Here is a 23,229-nt window from a genome sequence, read left to right as displayed (position 1 = left end):
CATTTTAGTGATATACCACATTCTGTTTATCCGTTCTCTAGTAGATGGACATTTGGGTTGTTTCTATTTTTTGGCTACTATATGAACATTTATGTGCAAATTTTTCTGTGTACATATGTATTCACTCTTCTGGAGTACAAGAGTAGAGTTGCTGGGTCACATGTCGACTCTGTGTTTAACTTTCTGAGGAACTACCAAACTGTTTTCCAAAGGGGCTGCATCAGTTTATATTCTAACAAGAAGTCTGTGAGGCTTCCAACTTCTCCACATCCTTGTCAACACATAATACTGTCTGTTTTTTTTTAAATTCATCCTAATGGGTGTGGAGTGGTATCTCATTGTGGTTTTGATTTGCATTGCATTTGATTTCCTTGATGACTAATGATGCTGAGCACTTTTTCATGTGCTTATCGGCCATTTGTGTACCTGATTTGTATATGTGACTCTTCAGATCCTCTGCTCATTTTGTAACTGGGCCATCTGTCTTACACAATTGAATGGCATGATTTCTTTATACATTCTGGATACAAGTCCTTCATGAGATAGGTGATTTGCAAATATTTTCTCCTATTTGGTAGGCTGTCTTTTCATTTTCTTGATGATTTTTGAAGCACCAAAGTTTTACATTCTGATGAAGTCTAATTTATCTCTTTTTCTAGCGTCACTTTTGGTGTCAGAGCTAAGAAACCCAGTCCAAGCTCATGAAGCTTCATGCCTGTTTCCCTCTCACATTCATGTCTCCGAGCCATTTTGAATTAAGTTTTGTGTACAGTAAGAATCAGGGGTCCAACTTCACCCTTATATTTATGGCTATCCAGTTGTCAAAGTACCATTGAAAAGATTATTCTTTCCTCCTATGAACTGTCTTAGCACTCTGTCAGAAATCAGCTGACCATCTGTGAGGTCCTCAGGCTTTGATGTTGTTGCCACCATATTCTGCGCTTGAAGATATTCTGGTTCTGACTAAACTGGAGGAGGCCCCACTAGAAATTCTAAAGGAGGTGCCACAAAATGAGGCGTGGAATACCAGCTCTGCGCATAGGATGCTACCGAGAAAGTCAAGGAGTATCTCCATTTCTACATTTTCCTATTTTGTAAAATGAGGTGAATACTCTCCACTCTCCCAGCCATGTGGGACTGTGGTGGTAAATACATGAAATAATACATGAGAAAAAAAAGGACATTATGAAGCCAGAGACAAACCAGAGATGGTATTGTCTGCACCCAGAAGTAGTTTTGTTAACAGATTACAACTGAGTCTGGGATCCACTTCACTCTCAAAATCATTGGGATTTAGGTTACTCTATCGTAGGCAAAGTGTCTCAGTTGCCATCATGATATGGGGTTCAATTCAATCCAAATTCTGACTATTTGATATTTATGACGAATAGGTATGTTTTACAAAAAAAAAAAAAAAAAAGTAGACTGAACTCTACTCTGTTGAACCAAAATATGTTTGGAGAAAGCTGATACCACAGCCACCATCATCCCAAAATATAAATTTCCAGAAATTTGGGAACATGATCTGTTAATTTCAGGCCAAGTATTTTCTTTAGATCTTTCAAAGAAGACAGAGTTGACTTGTCTTGGAGAAACCAGGAAAGTTGAATCTCTTTTTCCACTTTGATGAAGCTTCCAAATTTTTCGAACTTTAGCCTACTTCTGTTCCAAAAGGCACAATAAAAGGAGTTGAATGCTCTCCTCTATTTCTAAAATCCTTCCACTACAAAGAAGTTTTCCAGAGTTTGGCTGTTTCATATGTCACTTAAAAAAAAAAGCAAATGATTTAATTGGACTTCATTTCTTATACGGGCTATTAACTCAAATACGGCAGGGTTTATTGGTTACTTGCAGTGTGCTCAGATGTTCCTAGCTCCCAGCTCTCGTCTGGGAGCTGGCAGCTCCTGGTTATGATTTCAGCTTTCATTTCTGATTCACATCTTTTGATTCAGAAACCACTAAGGCTGACAGAAGTGCTCTGAGGAGGGCCAAACTAAGGAGTCAAGAAACAACCGCCAAACCTTCTTTCACCAACCTCCACTTCTACCTTTGTGTCTTAAGTCTCCTTCTTGGTCCTTAACCTAAAGGCAAGACGAATAGAGATATTAGGGATGATGGCCAGTGGCAGCGACTGCTGTAACCACCTCTGGACCACATGCAAATGGGGCACTTATCCTAGAGAGCCCTTGACATCTCAGGACAAAATACAGCTGAAAATTGGACCCTGTTCCTATTCTAGGCTCCTCACTGCTACTTTTTTTTTCCTCATCTCAATCACACTCATGCGTAAATAGCACATCAGCCCCTCATGATGAGAAACTCAGAGTCACTCTCACCTCACCTCTGTGTTGGTCTTGAAATACATCACCTCGGCCCTAACCCCCTATAATTATCTTCCAGTCCTTAGTATTAACTTCATCTCTTTGCAAAATACTCTAAAGCCATTCTTCTAAGGTTAGATCCAATCTCAGTTCAGAGTTGGTTTCTTCTTTCAGGAGTTATGATCGTACCTTTTTTTAGGCCCTAACAAACACCTTTTGGAGGCTGCGAGCTGCCGCAGCTGATGTCACACACGCTCCAGGCATGACGGTTCTTAGAAAGCCCCGCAGCCTTTGCTTTGAAAGAGCCACACACAACTGCTGACCCATTCTCCTCTCCATTTGTTTATTCATTCGAACAACAGCAACTCAGCTCCCACAGTGTCTCAGACAGCATTCCACGTACTGGACATACCTTGGGATCCAAGAGAGACAACTTTCCCATCATCACACAGTTTAACATGTAAGTGCAGGGGAACAGGCTGAAGAAGCCGAGAAATAAATAAAAATTTCAGATCGTGACAAGCATATAAAGGAAATCACGGAGGATAATGTGATAGAAGGTGGCTGAGAGGAGGGTCCTTTTCCTTAGTGGTCATGATCAGGCAGGAATTCTGACAAGTCTTTCGAGGGATGAAGAGGAATCAGCCAAGAGATGTGGAAAGGGTGTTTGCAGGCACTCCTGATGCTGCTTTTAACAGGCGACCTCCTCACAAATGATATGGAGAAGCCTCACTATTCGCAGATTCTGTGTTTGCAAATTTGCCTACCCGCTAACATTTTAAAATTCACTGGTGACCTCCACATTAATACCTGTGGCATTTGCACATCTATTTGCAGATGTGCTCAGAGCATGGACAAAAATCTGAGTCACCCGGCCAGCACCCAGCTGCGGTTGAACAAGGACATCCTCCGCCTTCTTGTCTCAGCTCTCACAGACCTAGAGGATGCAGTGCCCAGAGGTGGCGGCTCTGCGGCCAGGTGGGTGGGGACTGAGTCCCCAGCTGTGGCATCTCTTAGTGAAGCCACCTTAGGCAAGTCACTGAACACGTGCAAACCTCCTTCTCTTGTTTATAAAATAAAGAAAATAGAATCTACCAGGCTGACTTATTTTTACAATTTAAGATTATAATCCACGTGAGGGGTGTGTGTGTATGTGTGTGCGTGCAAAGAGCAAGGGTTCAGTATTAGCCAGTATTCCTGGGGACTCTACACAACAGAACTTCCGTGAAAAACAAGAATGGATTGTATTTCTCTACTGTCTAGTGTGCCCACAACTGTCCTAAGTATTTTGGGGGCAGAAAGGGGAGGATGGGAAGCGAAGTTACCCAAGTAAGACAGAAGAACAGAGCCTTGATCATAGGGAGTTGCTAACCCACTGCATCTCCTATTCCAAGGGCAATTTTGCGGCTTCTCTTTGACAGACTCTGACTTTATGATCCTTTACAGCCAATGAAAGAACAGTTAGAAAGTCAAATAGAAGTGGAGGAGGCCAGCACTCATGTTCTGTTCTCATCCTGAGAGCTAAGTCAGCACAGGGCTCCCAGCTGTATTAGTGCTTGGATCTGCTACCAAGAACGAGCCACAGCCCGGTGTAAGTTGCAACTGGGTGCACAGTCTATCTGTCCTTTCTAGAAATGCAGTTACATGTACTCATTCCCCAGAAGAGTTCATGATAACACAAATGGGTTGGCTTTTTTCTCCAGAGTGCTTGGTTAGCCATGCCCAGTAAAAAGTCCCCCTGCTAAGTTTTATGGCATAATACTGTTACAGCATTTCACAGAAGGGGTGAGGTGAAATGGGTAATTTATTATTTCGTTCTTGTCACATATGTATAAACATTAAAGGGATTTAATTACATACACAATTAGAAATTGGACTATGTGTCCGTGAAATGTTCCTCAGCAGTCTGTAAACAGTTTCTAAGTATTTCTAAAAACTTACTCTTTTCATTTGACTTGAATTCAACCGCCAAAGGAGATGTTCAGTGCTGAGCATAAACCTCACTGGATTTCGGACAAGTATGGCCTTAACATCTTTAGAAATGGTTTTCTGGAACTCATAAGGAAACGTCAAAGGGGAAAAATATCGGGCCACTTCTAACAGGTGAAATTAGACTAATACACATTTTAGAAATCTCTAGATTTTCAGAGTAAAACCTTTAAATTCCTCTTGTGAAAAGGATACACTGACTTGATAGATCACTTCTTATTCATACCCAGTGCAAACACTGAAGTGAGCTTCGGAGAGGAGAGGCCCGATGTGCCGGAGAAAGGAAACTATTTCAGGGTGCCGGGGAAAGGGCGGTGCCGGGGAAAGGGGGGTGCTGGCATCGCACAATTCCAGAGGCCACCATTCACTCTGAATTCCACAAGAATGGTACCCCTTAAGTTTAAGCCTCTAAACCTTGCTGTCTCCTGAAATCACTACCAATGAGACTGAGGATATAAAGACAAATGTCTACTTTCCAAGTTTGCCTAGAACTGGTCCTCTTGGCAGAAGCAATGCTGTACTGTGATTCAAATTAAGGTGACCTTGAGAAAGGTCCAAACTCTTTTATTTGATGTGATATTGATCTTGTTGCTATTGTTTAAACTCAACAGCACTTTTGTGTCTTACCACGAATATGTCATTTTGAGTCCGCATCCAAACTTACAGGGATGCATTATTATACTTTCATAACACTATTATTTCATACCGTTATATGTTATCATATCCGTAACAATCCCATCTTGCTCAAAAAAGAAAAACACTGGAGGAGTTAATTCCAATCTGCCCAAGACTGGAGCAATGGAAAGACCACCGAGCAGCAGAGAAGCTGACAATCAGGCCAGGGAGACGAGGGCACAGAGAAGCCTGTGTGCGCTGGGCTCTACGCGCTGCTGCGGACTGCTGACCAGGTGCGAAGAGGAGTGGGAGGATGTAAGAGTGCTTTGGGTTTTAATGTCAAAGGCAGCTGTAACGAACATTCCAGAGCCTGGGGCAGAAGCGAGAGAGCCGCCAGGAGGAACAATGAAAGGGATTCTAATACTTCAGTTTGTATATACAATCAAGCCAAGGAGAACTGAGAAAGGGCAGACTGCGTTACTGTAATTCATCTAATATGTTTACATGTAATCTTCATCCTGAAATTCTCTCACACCAGAGTCAAATATTTGTAGACTGAGCTCAAGTTGATGAGAAAGAAAAAAAAAAAAATGGCCACGTTCCCCAGGGTCCCTGTCTGTGGAAGAGAAGCCAGAGAGCAGGACAAAATTTTTTATTATTTAGTATGTTAATTTCATATTGAACATTTTTGATCAAAACTTTTCAAAGCCCAAGAAAGACTTTTCAAAAAATAAAACTAAAAAAGTGGAATCCATTCATAAAATGCTCTGGGAGAGAAGTACAGTAGTGATGGCATGAATAGAAACTGTACGTAATCCGACCCTGACCGCAGAGGGACGTGGTGGAAAGTCATTTGGCCCAGAGGAGACCAATTCTACATATTGACTAACTATCCAGATGGGATTTTGCAATATTTCTGCTATGGGATCAAAAAAGAGCTCCCAGGAACCTCATGATAAATCCTCTTTTCTTGAGGTTTCTAAGATTATGAAGCTTGAATGTTAGATGAGGAAGCAAGATGCTATTAAAAACAGCAACACACTCTGATGAGCAAAGCAATGAAAGTCTTATTCTAAATGCCTGACACTTGGAAGCATCACACAAAGGAATTTTTCTCCCAAGAGTAGCACACATGACACGTCCATCCAAGATGTGGCTAATACAGTGCATTCTTCAGTATAGCAAAATCGTCACGTGAGGTGCGATGATTTAGAGTGAACAATGGGTGAGAGGAGGCAGGAGTTCAGAACTCCGGGTCCTGGGGAAGTCTTCCAGGAAATGAATGCCAGGTCTTCCTTCCTTACTAGTTGTCTGTTCTTGGGCATCTGCTTAAATTGTCCATTTCTCAAGTTCCTCATCTGCATGATGAAGAAAACACCAGCTTTTAAGTGGTAGAACAGGTGCTCCTGCAGGGGACAGTGGCAATGTCTGGAGATATTTTCTCTTGTCACAACTGGTGGGGGGGGTACCACTGGCATCTAGTGGGTAGAGGCAAGAGATGCTGCCAACTAAACATCGTACAGTGCTCAGGACAGCGCTCACCACAAAAGAGAATTATCCAGCCCCACACGTCACTAGTGTCGAGGTAGAAACGCTGGGGCGGACTGTGGTGAGAACTAAATGAATTAGTATATGAAAGCCACTGACAAATGCTTGGCTGATAGTAATTACTCAATAAATGTTAACCACCACTATTGTTAATAAGTTTTGTTTATCTGGAATGGCCATACATAATCAACAATTTAAGTTCTAGGACCAGCTGGTCTGTGCCAATTACCTGGGGACTTTCTAGCCTGAATCAAAACTTCCACCCACTGTAACAATGGCTTTGGAAGCTATGACATGAGGACTAATTCCAGAATTTTTGGAGTTAGTTTCAAATCCCCAAAGTATTCCTTATCCTTCTTGATGCAATGAGGGGTGGAGGGCGGGTGGGCAGCAGAGCAGCATCTTCCATGATGTGGAGCAGGAAGTGGGAAACTTTACTGTAAAGGGCTAGACAGCAAATATTTTAGCTATGTGGACCGTATGCTCTCTCTTGTAACTACTCAATGCCACTGTTGTAGAAAGAAAGCAGCCACTGATGATATGTAATCAAATGGGTGTGGCTGTGTCCCAATAAAACTATTTACAAGAACAGGTAACGAATGGTTACCAAAGGGGAAAGGGTAGGGGGGATAAATTAGGAGTTTGGGATTTGCAGATACTAACTCCTATATATAAAATAGATAAACAACAAGGTCCTACTGTATATAGCACAGGGAACTATATTCAGTATCTTGTAATAACCTATAATGAAAAAGAATATGAAAATGAATATATGTATGTATATGTATAACTGAATCACTATGCTGTACACCAGAAATTAACACAACACCGCAAATCAACTATACTTCAATTAAAAAAAAAATAGGTGACGAGTCAGATTTGGCCCTAAGGTTATAGTTTGCTAACCTCTAGCATAGAAGGAAAAACCATGGACTTTGTAGTCAAAGAATTGCAGGTGTGAAAAATATGTTGAATTTCTGGGAGAATGTTTTCTTATTTGCATATTTTCAATGAAAATATCTGTAAACTGTCTGGCACTTAATAGGTGCTTGATAAATTAAATAGTTTTCTTCCTTTAAGGCAGGAATAGATCCAATGACTGAATTCATAGAATTTCAATTTGAAAATGAAAACATACTTGCAGTATGGTTTGTACTTTGCCCACAAGGTCCTGCCAGCTTCTGTCACAGTTGTGACAAATGCTGCTCTTCCCCAATGCTTTTCTCAGAGTACACTCAACTGGCTTCAATCTTACATTCTCGGCATTTATGCCACTGACTTTTCTTTATGTGTTTAATAGTAACTCTGTTCAAAGCTGTTCCAAAATGAAGCAGCAGAATGGAAGGTGTTGCTCATAATTCATTCAAAAACAATAAACTCCTCCCTTCCTTTCTCTTATTAATTACACATTTTATAACGCAAATGCTCTACACCCTTCCGTTTGGGTTGGGCACACAGAATGAAAAAGAAAAAAAACCTGTTAACTTGTTGTGGGTACTTGTCTCTATCAAGTCTTTTTCATAAAGTTTCTGGTAAGTGGTACGTTTCTATTAAGTGATTTTCAACAAATGTATTTCGTAAAAAAGCAGCTTTGAGATGTTGTGGTCAGAGCTAAAAACAAATAACTATAGAAGAGGATGGTTGAGTGCCGGGGAGGATGGAGGTGATAGGTTTTCAGGGAAGGGAAGTCATTTCTAATGGAAAGAGGAAGCTTCTCTCCCATGACCTTCCATTACTCATTTTCAGTCTTACATGTCATTTCTCATTAAGTGGCATTCTTTTTAGATGTTGTGCCATGATTCCTGAATAGTGATATACTGGAAAAATACAAAGTTGGACTCCTATTCAGGCTTGAGTTCCTCAAGTGTGGGTGTCATCTGCGGTCCTGCAAAGTGGTGGAGAGCGAGGATTGGATCCCTGCTCTTTGGTATTCCTGACAGTGAGTGAAATAGATTTGATTATATCACTGATTAGACTTGCCCTTTGAGGTAAAACTGGAAATTGTTAAGCTTTATTCTGGCTTTCTGATACACCAGTGATATCTACAAAACACCCTGCCTGGCCGTTGTCACTCTAGCGTATAAGCAGAAGCTGCTAGCCTGATTTTTAAATATCTTTGATGCTCAGTATTTAACAGTCACATTTGTTCAAATACAGTCAAAGGAGAGTTTAGAGAAAATGAACATGTGAGCTATGGTCACCGGAGGAAAGGGATCTGTGCTATCATTCCATCTGAGAGAAAGGTCTGTGGTCTGTTCTCCTCAGAGCAGGACATGAGACTAGGATGGAAGTACAAGTTGTTGCTAGGAAATGCCAGTAGGAATGTGGGGAAGCGAGACAGGGAAAGGTATGAAACCAGTGAAGTGCGCTTTTACCAAGACTACTGTGGACAAATGGAGATTAATCCCAGTAGGTAACTTTGGGAAACAGTGCAGAATACTCCAGCTGCTGGCGAAGAAGAGCGCTAGTTATCTGGTACCTCCCATCAGTGGCTGGTGGAAGGCTGCTGGAGGGGGGAGATGGGCATTTACTCCCCTCTGGAATTAGCTAGAAGGGTGGGGTGGGAAAAGCCCCCAGGCAGAGTCTTAGTCTCTTGCAGCTGGAAGCTCTCAGGCCAGGGGACACAGGACTGGTGATGGATGTGGCACTGACAGTCCCAGACAGGAGCGCAGAGGGGACTACGATCTGGATGTTTCTTAAGAGCTGAGGTTATAAGAATGTTCTGTAATCATACAGTAGTGATGGTTAAACAACTTTGTGAATATAATAAAAAAACAGTGAATGGTACACTTAAAAAGGATGAATATTACAACTTTAAAACAGTGAAGTGCATCTGAATTTTAAAAATACTTGGAGCTTATAATGCTGAATAACTAATCTCCAAAACCTAAGTTCCCTGAAAGCATGTCCACAAAATATACAAAGATGCAAACAGATACCCTGCATCAAGGATACAATGCTGATATTGGACTGAATGTGGTGTTAGCTGGCATTTGGTCTTCACAATAATGAATACTGTCACTATCTAAATAAAAACAAAAGCTGTAATGGGGATCAGAGAGCCCTGGTGTTACAGTTGTTGAGTTTGCTCTGTGTCTCCGATGACTTATGGCAAATGGCAGAGCGAGAGAAAGTTTGATATGACAGGGCTTTCTGTCCTCAGCTTGGTCAGTCCTGACTCTGGGGCCACAATATACCTACAGACTTCCAGTTACAACTGACCATAAACGGATCTACCTCTGAGCACGAGGACACCAAGTTCCCTGGAAAAGAAAACTCATGAAATCAAGCAAGTCTGACTAAAATATATGTATTTCTTTATCTAGAGAACCCTTCCTTTTCTATCATTTCAACATTTTAAAAAAAATTGAAGCAGAGTCGGTTTGCAATGTTGTGTTAATTTCTAGTGTACAGTACGGTGATTCTATACTATAGTTACACACACACACGCATATATATTTCTTTTCATATTTTTTTCATTCTAGGCTATTACAAGATGTTGAACATAGTTCCCTGTGCTCTACAGGAGACCTTGTTGTTTATCGATTTTATATATAGTAGTTAGTATCTGCAAATCCCCCACTCCCAATTTATCCTTCCATCCCCCCATTTCAACTCATTGTGAAATTATTATTGGCTTTACAGCTTTAAGCCACAATATGTCATTTTCTGCAGTAAAATGGAATTGTAAACACTTGAGTTAGGGATTACACAAAGTGCTTCTCTCTCTCCCTCCCTCCCTCCATTATCTGAAAGGTCAACTGCATTTCTATATACAAACCTGACAGATGTGGCCTCCTCACCTCCCTACCTGGGAAACAGAATGCTCTGTTGATATTGTCAGGATCAGGGGGTGGAGAGGAGGCGGCATCCTGCCAGGTAATGGAAACACTGCTTGCTTTCATTTTATTACCAAGAACAAAGCCTTCTTATTGTTTAATAGAACACTTAAAGGCGGACCTCATGGGCATAGTTATGATTTTTTCGAGACCACAAATAAGAGGGATTCTTTAAGGCCATTTCATGAAAAACAGCAGGAAAAAAAAAATACTTTCTTCTGCAAAAATTAAAGCAATGCTTTGTTTAAGTAGCCAGAGCTCGACTTCTAGGTTAGCACGCGCGTGCTCTCTCTATCTGCACACTTGAGGGCATTGCTCGCCCAGGCAGCTGTTCTTTTGTTAACCTCAGATCAAGGCTATGTCAGAGATACGAAAGAACCGCCTTCCTTTAGGAGATCATCTCTCTGCCATCATCCTTTTCAGATAACATGCTAAAAGAAGAAACATTTTGGACCCCAGATAAACAAACCAACACTCTCCCATGGCAAACTATAAAACTGAGAACCACACAAATCTTAATTCAGTGCTTATGCGGATTCTGCCAGCAAACTCAACTTCTGATGCAGTCCCTGCTTCTCAGCTGCAAGTTTTTACTTCTCTCTCCCCTCAAAGTATACATTGCGAAAGCTCCTGGTTTCTGGAGATCTTTGCAATCGTCTTAGTAGCTAAGGAACAAAAGCGAGAGGAACTGAGGATGCTCTTATCCCTCCATGGAGGAGGAGGACATGATGGTGTACGAGGATGACACACAAAGCAATCCTACAGATGTGCTGAGTGCCCACGCGGTGCAAAACCCCACACCAGAAACAGAAGTTTGTCCTCTAGAATGACTTCACTAGAAGACAGATAGCAAACATGCCAACTGCACACATAATTAACTGCTAAACCGCCAGCTACAGAAGTTCTACAGCCGTGGGGTCCAAATATGGCAGCCACTAGCCACTTGCGGTTTTTGAGCACTTGAAATGTGGCTAGTGGGAGTGGAGGTGTGCTGGGAGGAAGAAACGCATACGTTAATCACTCTTGTATTGATTACATGTTGACGTTTTGAATATAACGGGTCAAAGAAATTGTGTAGTAAAATTAATTTTACCTATTTGTTTTTCCTTTTTTAAAAATGTGGTTACTTGGAAATTTAAAATTATCTATGTGCTTCCATCATATTTCAACTGAACAGTGAATTGGGAGGCTTAACTGTGGTGGGGGTGGAGGGTGTGTGGTCTTTCCCAGACCTCACCTTCTTCTAACTGATTTCCTTTGTATCTTTCACCTAGTGGGTCTGCATCATCTCAGTCTGAAGCTATCCATGCTTACTTTCCTAGGGTTTTCTCCTGAAACTGTGGTGGTGAAAGTTATTAAGTCAGTAGGAGGGGTGACGGGAGGGAAACTGGAGAGCACTGTCACTGTACAAGATGGGCTTTGCCAAAAGGACGGTGAAAAGTGAATCTAATCTGGTTTCAAAGAGAAGAGGAAAGACCATAGAATTCAGATGTCTGTCAGTTGCTCATTATTTGAGGTTGTGTTTTGTGTGTGTGTGTGTTTGAGGATAAAGGGAATCTGATATTTCTTCAATTAGAAAAAAAGAGTCTGATATCAAAAGTGTCACCCTATAAGCCATCTTTGGACCTAGGTTGACTTGCCACCCTTATCTGTGGAAGTGTTTAGAAGTGTTTCCCTCAAGTTGATTCAAAGTGGCTATCTGGTCATTTTCTAAGGAAAAGAAAGATACTATCCTGCTTCTCAAGGAGTCCAGCCAACTAGGAGAGGGAAGAGATACGCACTTAAAAGATGGTGAGGATTTGTGCCCAAGGACTGCATATGTATCAGTAAATCACTATAGAGTTTTCCTTACGTTTTTATGTTCAAATTATGAAACTCATTCTATTCATAAATTCAAGAAATTTTATAAAACCAAGAATAATCACTCTCAGGGAATCCCTGAATCAATGTTTACCTCAAGTTGAACAGACTCAACTCCATTAAACAATCAATTCCATCTATAAATTAGTTGATTAAGTTTTTGTGCATATTTTAAAAATTGAGGTAAAACTTACATACAGAAATGTATCAATCTCAAGAGACAATTCAATAGATCGTGATAATCAACAAGACCAATAGCTTAAATCAAGATATAAAATATTTCTATCACCCCAGAAAGTACCCTCAAGCCCCTCTTCTAGTCAGTTCTCACCTCACAGGTAATCATTGTTCAGATTTTCATCACCAAATTCCTGTAACATTTCAAATTGCGTTTATAACTGTAACATATTCAATTTACTTTTTAAGTACCTTAAATGCCTAACAGGACAAAATTAAAACCCTACCAAGGTAAATCTTCCCAAGTCCTTAAGTAGCTCTTAGAAATCTAATAAACTTACAAATGTAGTGAAACTCAAGTTCGACTGAATATTCTAATACTGGCTGGAAACAAATGATTTTATGCTTTCAACTTAAAATCAGAGGTCTAAAATAAATGACATGTTTCAGACAGGAATCTCAAAGCCAACCTGTCCAATTTCTGTAACATGTCATATTCTCTTAAATGCTACAAACCCTTAAAATACAAACATATGTTTTAGTCCTAAACTGTAACACAAAATATTGATTCTGTGGCTATTATTTAGATTTTCATTTTTTAAAAAACAATTCTCAAACTTCTAGGGGAGGAGGGAAAAAAGAACTTTATTAACTGAAAGAAGTAAACTGGTCAGCTCAAAGAAGCTGAGCTTACCAGGTCAAGGATTAATGGTCAATGATTTGAGACTAACTCAAAAGATCTGAAGGCTCACTGGTTCTACTGGTACCACAGATATATACTCATTGGGCCTTCACTATTGTGGGTCAGACAGGGTTTCCAATTCCCCAGCAGATGAGATTGTTTCTGGTCATGAGAATTCCCCCTAAGAATTTTTAATCATGCCTTTCAACTCTACCACCTGGTTTGGGTAGCTAAAGTTTGGTAACCACTTCAGCTGCTTTACCACTCGTTTGGATTCACTCCATTTCTTGACTGGCTGATCCTTGTTATGTCTGGCTTTAAGTCACATTTCTGTGATCACCTGAATGACACTAACCTCAAAGGGCCACTGGGATAATTAAATCAGGAAGTGGTAGCAGGAGTTGGTCAAGTGGTCATTATTGTTTTTCGTGTAGATCTGCAGAAGTCCTCCCACTTTTGTTTTCCCTACACTACAAGCTATACCTCGATGTGGGACTGGAACCACGTGATACAGTCATCAGCGCCTTCTAACAGCTCCAAGAGTGGAGGGGCACCATCTTCCACCTATGTAAACAGATGGAAGGTGTCCTTGAACTTACCAAAGCCCAATACTGAGCTTGCCTACTCAGAGAAATAGGCTACTCTGAGTGTTTTCATCACCTCATATATATGAACCTGATGTTATATCTAGTGAAAAATAGTTTTAAAAGCACAGTAAAGGCTCTATCATAAATTCCTAGGCCGGGAAGTTACCTCACTTGGTTGTAAAAATCTTTATTTGTGTTACTTTTCACTGAAAGCCCTTTACATTCAGTGGTAGCCTCAGGCTTTTTAAATAGCTGAATTTAAAATTTCATATTTCAGTTTCAAACAAAAATAACTAGTGCTACAATTGCACTCTTGTTAACAAACATTTTATATGCATGACTCAACTATTTTGCTGGGAATTTCAAAATTAGAACAAAGCTCTTCAGTTTTCCGAAGGCATTTAGCAATCAAAAACAGAAGTCAATCGAATGAAGGTAAAAGATAATGTGTCCTGTTTCCTTCATAATCTGTAATTATCTTATATAATATCAGAGATAATTTCAGCTTGATTATCATAAAAAGCAATTTTACACTGAAGAAATAATTTAAACTAGGTATGAAGACCCAGAAACAAAAGAGATTGGTTCAGTAACAAAATGAGGGACTGATGCTTAGGATCATGTTTATCTCTAAAAGTCATGCACACGAGCAATAATGGGACCCAATCTTCTACCCTCTCATCTGGCATCATTCCTCTCACACCTCTGACTCTCCCACCTGGATCCATCCAACAGCACCATCTCATGTGAAAGTTAAACTATTTACAACAGCCAAGACATGGAAGCAACCTAAATGTCCATCAACAGAGGACTGGATAAAGAAGTTGTGGTACACACATACACACACACGAATACTATTCAGCCATAAAAAAGAATAAAATAATGCCACTTGCAGCAACATGGTTGGACCTGGAGGTCATCATACTAAGTGAAGTAAGCCAGAAAGAGAGAAAAATACCACATAATATCATTCATTTGGGGACTCTAAAAAGAAAAAAAAGGACAAACGAGCTTACTTACAAAACAGAGACAGGCTCACAGACATAGAAAACAAATTTATGGTTACTGGGGGGAAGGGGGTGTGAAGGGATAAATTGGGAGCTCAGGATTTGTAGGTACTAACAACTATATATGAAATAGATAAACAACAAGTTTCTACTGTAGAGCACAGGGAACTATATCCAGTATCCTGTAATTACCTATAATGAAAAATATGATAAGGAATATATCTGTATACCTGAATCACTATGCTGTACACCAGAAATTAACATAACATTGTAAATCAACTCTACTTCAATAAAAAGAAATTTAAAAAATACCCTGAAACTTCATGTGAAAGCTTAGAACTAAGCATAACAGCCATTTCTTAAATCTGTCACAACCTGTTCTTATTATTCTTTATGTCATGCCAGAAATATCCCTGCTGCTCTCATGCAGTATTTAAATATTTCAAGGCAAGAAGGTTGTGTGTGGAAGAGGGCAGGGGAGACGGTATAAAGAATTCCTCTATTCTCTGGGGAGAAACTACATTGAGACAGGTCAGTACATGAATGTCTTCCCTCTTCATTCCTACTGCTCATTCAGCCCCCCAATTAAGGCTGATTATTTCACATCTAAGTATTAGCCTTGGAAATCTGCAGTACTAATTTCTAGCGTGTCAGAGGGACTGTCTTCAGAGGCATGTACATGTGGATCATGCAACGATCCAAGCCACCTGGTAGGGTTCTGAATATGACACAATAATGCATTCCATCCAAGCTGGAAATATTGTAGATGACAAAAGGTTTGGATGTTTTTTAAAAAAAGTTTCAAAGTTGAAACTTGAGAATGGTATTTTGAAAGTAATATCAAACTAACTAAGCCTTATACTCATTCATTCATAAGATTAATCTCTTATTCCAAACACTGGAAGACTTTCTACTGATGTCTTCCCATTACTCCCCATGAATATACCTAAGAAGGTACCACAATCCAATGCCTTTTATGAGTCAATTTTTTTAAAGGCAAAAGTACTGAATCTAAGTGGAGACATTCAAGCATGTGTTATATACTACCTTAAAGATAATCAAATTTAATCTCCACTGAGAAAAGCTAAATTTGCATCATGAATTATCAATTTTAGCAAACTAGAGGAAGGAAACTGGATACAAAGCCATTAAACACATGCAGTAGTCAAAAAATGAATCTCCCCCAGAGAAGACGAAGTTCCATGTAGCCCAACAGTTTCTTTTCTCCTTTGTCCTGAGAATCTTAAGACTTGAACTTAGGAGTCCAGTCTTTACCACAGTGGCTTGTCATAATCCAGTTTCTAAATGCCTTCATATTTGCACTATCACAGTATCCTCATTCCAGAACTGTTTACATGAAGAGCCATGAATAACTGTGGGTTGCCTGATGTGGTTCCAGAATTTGACTCTAAATATACTTTGAGAACATTCTCCCAAGTGCTTGTATGGAGTCGAAATCTAACCCTTATCTGCAGTGACAATGCATTATGACTTTCGACATTCAAGTTGGCCCCTAGCTGGATACACGTCATCCAAGATCAGACATGTGTCCCCAGGATACACACAGCGCATTTGGTGTGGCACCTAGCCCAGGGCAACATACACACAGTGGATGCTCCACATGCACTAGTGGAATGAACAAACGAGCGTGACCATTTAACAAACCAAAGTAACTGACTGCAGGCAAAAATGTACACCCTCACCCAGAAATCTGTGACCACAGCTCACAGATCAACAGTGCCCAGAACAGGAAGAGCAGAAAGTCGTGTTAAGCTAAATTATCCAAAACTTGGAAATAAGGCAAAACAACAACAACAACAAAAAAAAACCCCAAAAAACCAGACCGTGAGCCCTTTCAGTGTTATACAGAGCATACCCCAACAAGCCAGCCTCAGCCAATGGCTCCAGAAAAAGCAATTGCCAAGGTTTTCATAGAGGGAGAATGCTTTCACATAAAACTATACAACAAAACTAAACATAAAGGCTTCTCTTTCTTATTGACCCAGCCATTTTTTCCCTTATTTCAAAGTTTACATTTGAATGTTTTTAGGGCTTGGTGAATGGCTGAAAAACTATTTTACAGACCCTCATCTGTTTTCCCAAATCAATTTTTACCATTTCTTAAGCTACCATACATAACAGCTCACCTTCTTCTCTCTCAACTCACAGGGCCCAACATCTGAGCAAAATTCAAATGATACATGACAATTTACCCACAAGAAGCTTGTCACTCAACATGTCACCTTGTGCTGGAAAATCTTTACTGGAAAGCCAAAAAGAAAGCAAACTTCCAATTACAATAAAAGAAAAAAATAGTTTAAAAACTTAGTGTGAAAACAATGGCAAAAGGACACAAAAACGTGATTATAAACAAGGCAAGATAAGCCAAAGGAGCTAAAGCCAGGATTCTGACAGGACGCTGGCTTAGAGAGTGCCGTGCTAGGATGAGCTTGGGCAAGGATGGCGAGGTCAGTGAGGCTTTGTCTTCTCCAAACTGCTATGGCAATGAGTCTCCCTTTCGCTGTTTCTCTCTACCATCTCACTGTGGATTTAGTCACTGGTCACCTATAGTTCCCAAAATGAGTCCTCTTGTGTGTCCAGGTGTTGTATTCACTGTGAAGGACCTTGATTCTCAGAATGTGTGGATAATATGATTTGTATCAGTGATTCAAAGCATTTGCTTAGCTGAACCAAATCCTTTGATTTTTAAAAGGAAATGGGGAGGGGGACAAGATGATGAAGAGACATAGTCCAGATCTGACCTAGAAAGGTGAAGTTCTGCAGATGACCCAAATTTTCATCACTTTTCACGGGCTTCTCCGGTATCCCATCACTAACTCCATACTCCTCCCAAGGCAATTTTCTACTGCATCCTTCTGCTGAAGAAAACAAAACTCTGTGGCTAAACCCCACTAGTTTTTAGAATCCCAGCCACCAAATTACACAAACACTTCTTGGGAGTCTACCTGATCCTGCCCCTTCTATGCCTCTATCCCTCAGTCCTAAACTGCCTTGGCCTCATACCCTCCGTTCTCTAGCTCTAAAAAGATTTGGTACTTACTATCGAAAAGCCAATTTACTTGCTGACTCTCATTTAAAAAACAAGTCATGAAAACAATGAGGATGAGGGGGGAGCCCTTCAAACTCTTTTCATTCTAAAGAAAAGCAGAAGTGAATCCCAGGAAGGAGGTGTGGACTTAGAAGGATGTGGCATTTCCTCAGGATTTGGTGGGAATTCATTGATTTAATTTACAACAATTGAGAGTTGCCTCTGCGCTTTGAGTGTTTTTAGCTCCAGCTGGCATGAGGATTATTTTCCCTCGGAATGCTCATTCCGAACACAAGGACAGCTTCAGGAAGAGGAAAAGGAAGAATATAGTCTAGGAACCTAGGATGTGAACCAGGAAATTCTTTTCCACTGCGCTGATTTAAAAGACTGTCATGCTGGTGCCTAACAAATCAAACTACCTTTTTTGGAGCTCACTAGCGCTGTGACATTTTCCCTTGGATGTGCAATTGTTTTGCATCAGGATATCCATCCTATTTTTCCAATAACCAAAAATATCATTTCCTGAAAAGAGTTAGGAGTGCCAGTTGTAATTGGGAAAATTACACAGGACTTCATGTTCCTCGAGCCCTCACTAAATCTTCAAGAGCAAATAAAATTCAAACTCAGCTGCAATACTGAAGTCCACCAAGCTCTCCCCAAAGCCAGTTCCTCCTTATCCACCCTCACACACCTCCCGCTCCTACAGAGTGAACTCCTGGCTTTGTGTACATACACTCTTCATCTCTCCATCCCCATGCCTTAGTTTGCCCTGTAAGCAGTGTCTCTCCAGTCTCTCCGCAGGCCCCAGTGTTACATACCCTCGAAGGCAGGCTCAGGTTGTGTGCTACCTCCCGCAGCCCCCAGCTTGAAGAAATTTCTCACTTCTCTGCAATGCCAAGGTATATAATTCACACCTCTCTTGCGGCGATTCGTTTTCTGTTTTGTATTGTATCGTAGCTGCTCTTTCGTCTTAGTCAAGACAGTAAGTTCCATGCGGGTAGGGTCCCTGGCACCTAGCCCAGGGCAACACACACACAGTGGATGCTCCACATGCACTAGTGGAATGAACAAACGAGCGTGACCATTTAACAAACCAAAGTAACTGACTGCAGGCAAAAATGTACACCCTCACCCAGAAATCTGTGACCACAGCTCACAGATCAACAGTGCCCAGAACAGGAAGAGCAGAAAGTCGTGTTAAGCTAAATTATCCAAAACTTGGAAATAAGTCAAAAAAAAAAAAAAAAAAAAAAAAAAAAAAAAAAAAAAAAAAAAAGAAAAGAAGAGAAAAGAAAAGAAAAAGAAAAGAAAAAAAAGGACTGTGAGCCTTTTCGGTGTCATACAGAGCATACTCCAACAAGCCATCCTCAGGAAGGGTCACCTGACTCTCCAGCCTGCGATATAACAGAGTTTGACTTTCTATTTATTACTGAATAGGGCTTTGTCTCTGCAAAGTTAAATGTTAAGTTAGAAAAAGCTGATGACATGCAAGTTATTTTGCCCAAATGTCACAATTTGATTGCCTCTTAGGTCACTAACCACTTTTGCATCTAACCTAGCTATCTTATTTTTATTTTTTAAAATTTATTTTTTATTGAATTATGGTCGATTTACAATGTTGTGTTATTTTCCGGTGTACAGGATAATGATTCATTTATTTATATATAGGCCATTTTCTTTTCATATTCTTTTTCATTATAGGCCATTACAAGGTATTGAATGTAGTTCCCTGTGCTCTACAGTAGGACCTTGTTGTTTATCTATTTTATATACAGTAGCTGGTAGCTATCTTGTTCTAGCATTCTTTTCCCCCTCCCATCCCTTCCCCCTATGTTTGTATGTATCAGTTTGATACCCTCCTTTAAGCCAGCTTTATCATCTTGCAGGAACCTTCATCAAAGATTAAATAAATCTTCAGTGCAGGCTCATGTGATTATTATATGAGATTGAGATGCTCAATTTTTGAAAATTATACTTTGAGAAAATTAATAACTGAATAAGTGAACACGTGTAAAAATAGGTACTGTTGGCATCATTATCTGTCTGCTTATAATTTTCTTTCATTTTTGTCTACAATAAATTTCCCAGATATCACATTTATTCATGCACAAACATTTCTTTTCATTCCGAAGGATTTATCCAGAAATAACAGTAAATGGAATAAATATTCTTTACTCTTTGTCTAGAATAACTTCTAATGGCATGTGTGTCTATCCAAAAGTCTGCTACAATCAATTCAGTAACTGCTTTTTAAAAAAGCCTCTATCTCAACTAAATACCGAATTTTTTGAGATAAAAATAAAATCTGCCTGTACATTTCTTGAATGACACATCTATCATTTGAAATTACTGAACATTATAGAATGTAATTTTACATGTTAGGATGAACAGCATTTTGTAAGTTCAAGCCATACTAATGTCGCATTAGGAGCAAGACAATTGTTCTGAAATCACTGCAGGCAATAATGGAAACCAGACACTAACGCTTTAAGAAGTAACTAGCTGAAATTGAATGAAATAATCACCCACTCCATAAAGCATTTCTAAGATTTCCCCATAAAACACAGGTAATTTTTTTTTACCTGAAGAGAAATAATTCTTTCTTATTGTCCTAAACATCAAATGCCACCACATCATAAAAATAAAATACAGCACATGGATCAGTTTTTTGTTCATCCACTTAATTCTGTAATACATAGTCACTTTACCCTATAATAATGAAAACATTATGCTTGTTCGCTATTATTTACAATGTTGTTTAATCAGCAAGTCTCCAAATGTTCCCTGGAAAGATCACTGCCAGAAGTGAATCTGTTCTAAGCGCAGGGTTGGAAAGATCTGGGTTCTGCAACTTGACCTTGCTGTCACTGCTGCCTGCACACTCTTGGCTTAATCCCAACACACTGCAATTGTGGTCAATTTCATGGAAACCCATCTGACAACCAAGATGTATTTAATACACCCCAGTAGCAGGTTGAATTGTATCCCCCCCAAAAAGTGTGTCCAAAGTCCTAACTCCCAGTATCTGTAAATATGATCTTATTTGGAAATGGGGTCTTTGCAGATGTACTCATGTTCAAGTGAGTTCACACTGGAGTAGAGTGGAGCCTAATCCAATGACTGGTGTCCTTGGAAGAAGGAGATTTGGACACAGACACAGAGACACACAGGGAGGGTGATTAAAATCTACAGTATTAGAAATGCTAAGGAAAGCTGGATCAGGGAGAGCTGTGATGAGCGTGTGGGCAGACAAAGCACTGGATGGGGAGAGATGCTCTGAGGTACTAGTACCTTCCAATTTCATCCATCTTAGCTATCTGGCTTCTGCAAACCATCTAATTTTAAGAAGATACCCATTTTAGAAATATATAGGAGAGGGTATAAAAACCGTGATCTAGCAGTTTTCATGTGAAAAATACCATCCAGAGATACTCACCTCAACATGTTGGCACGTTTGGATGAGTTTAGCCAAAAGGGTCTCCAGTTCCGTGTTCCTCTTAATAAGGTTGGTGAGGTTACTCTCTAAGTTTTGCTGTTCAAAAAGAAAGAGAGGAAAATATTATTCTGCATTCTTTTAATACTTTAGTATACACAAAATTCCTCATGCTCAGGAAAACGGATACATTTTTTAGAAATCTCAATGAAATCTATGCCATTTCAAGTATGTATAGACTTGAAATGGATTTTTAAAAGTCACATTTAAAAGAACATTTTAGAAATGTTCAAATTTCATTCTTTTTGTTCCTGCTTCCTGCACTAACTCAGGCATACTGAACTGAATAATTACTCGTAGGTTAATATCAGGTTGTGAACTAGGGAGAAAAGAGGAAATTGGATGTCTAATTCCTTTAGCTGAATCAGAAATGGCAATAATAAAAGGAATATATTCCCACATCAAATCAATGCTATTGGACTTTTAGGATTTACCATCTTATGAGAAGGCTGAGGTCAGTCCCAGAGGAAGATCTGAATTGTCCACTAATGCTAACTCTATGGCCATTAATAGGCATTTATAAGATGGCTTTGTAATACATATTTATTCATTCACTGTACGTTACATCATACATGGTTCTATTCTTTGCCTGTCAACCTATCAATGCCAGATCAAATTTCCTTGAATGTTACATTTTTCATATCACTATTCTTCTTAAGAATCTAGAATTATTTCCTATTCCTTTAGAATATCCAATTTAAAGTTCCCCACAATGATTAGACATCCTATTTTCAACCACAATAACCCTCTGTTCTGAGTAAGATGCCTTAAGAGTTCTCCATTGCTTCTCATTATGTATGCTCTTCATTTATATCATTCATTCATTTATTCATCCATCCATACAAGTATTTCTGGAGATTCTACTACAGGCCAGACTCTGAGAGAGAAACAAAAATAGAAAGATCTACTCCCTGCCTGCAAGGCGACAACTCTACAACTGGGAGAGAGAGATGCTGTGAACAAGAGAAAGGGGAGAGTTGGGCTGCCTGGAGAAGGCTTCCAAGAGGACACTGTCTTTTCTCGGAGGCTGGAAGGATGGTGACCAAGAGTGATTTCTTAGGAAGATGGAACAGAGGTGGAGGCAAACATGGGGAGGTGCACTCCACGGGCAGGGAATGTGTCATACGTGATGCCACACATGAAGATCAGGGCGGCATGAGAGGCCAAAGGATTAGGGCAACGGTGTTTTAACATAGAGCCAATTCCACAGATATGGTGAAGATATGGAAAGGAAATCTGATGGAAAAGAAAACAGACTTAGGATTTGTAATGCTATGTGACTAAAAGGATTTGGAAAGAATATGAGGGGAACTTTGGAAATTAACCATTTCATAAAGCTGAAAATAGTTCATTATGCTGTGAAATTTACTTCTGAAAATGTTTACTCTTTCTACTTTCCTCACTTTTAGATTTAGAAAGGTATATTCAGATAAAGAATCACTTTTATTTAACACTTAAAAATGCATAAGTCAGAAGCAGAAATCTCTCTGGTCATTCTTAAAGAAGTTATGCTTATTAATCTGGTGTTTATCCTACTGTCTAATTTTTAAAAATTTCAGTGACATTTTTCATTTCCAGTAGGTTCTTTATAACATCTCCCTTTCTTGTTGAATTGCTTTCTGTTCCTGTTCCCAGATGCGATTCTCTCCTTCATAATTTCAAGAGAACAAAATCTACTTATTCCTAAGCTCTTTTGAGAAAAGGCAATTGTGTGTTTTCATGTGTTTGTGTAGCATTTTCCAAGAATCTCACTTCATCTTGTGTCATCATTTCTGTGTGACCGCTCATCTGATGTGAACTTTGGGCCCCATGCTGTGATCTGGGGATTCACACAGCCCAGCTAGGTGAGGTGCCCACTGTGGCGTTAGAGCATGAGGTTGTTTCCCCAGAGAGGGCACACCCACAAGACACCCACGTGCCAAAGAGGCAAAGACCCTGTTTTGACTCAGTGTCTCTGCTTCCTTCCACAAGAATCCTGTCTGGCTCCAATTTCAGAGAAGGTGGGAGGTACCCCTAGAGTCCAGCGTGTACACAGGGAGTCCTGGCCTCCAGGTGTATGGGG

At 39.9% G+C, this 23,229-nt stretch overlaps 1 protein-coding gene across 2 annotated transcripts in view; it reads right to left on the bottom strand.

Annotated features, from left to right (window-relative positions):
- MID1 (midline 1) overlaps positions 1 to 23,229 on the bottom strand; it is a 577,456-nt gene that overhangs the window by 49,456 nt on the left and 504,771 nt on the right. For both annotated transcript variants that reach the window (XM_064482590.1, XM_064482591.1), the window contains one exon: positions 21,111 to 21,206. In XM_064482590.1, coding sequence (XP_064338660.1) covers positions 21,111 to 21,206 — 96 coding nt within the window. The remainder of the gene's footprint in view (positions 1 to 21,110; positions 21,207 to 23,229) is intronic.

This window comes from Camelus dromedarius, chromosome X (assembly GCF_036321535.1).
Source record: "Camelus dromedarius isolate mCamDro1 chromosome X, mCamDro1.pat, whole genome shotgun sequence".
NCBI classification, from domain to species: Eukaryota; Metazoa; Chordata; class Mammalia; order Artiodactyla; family Camelidae; genus Camelus; species Camelus dromedarius.
The sequence above is the reverse complement of the archived record's forward strand: the minus strand, read 5'-3'. Positions and strand labels throughout refer to the sequence as shown.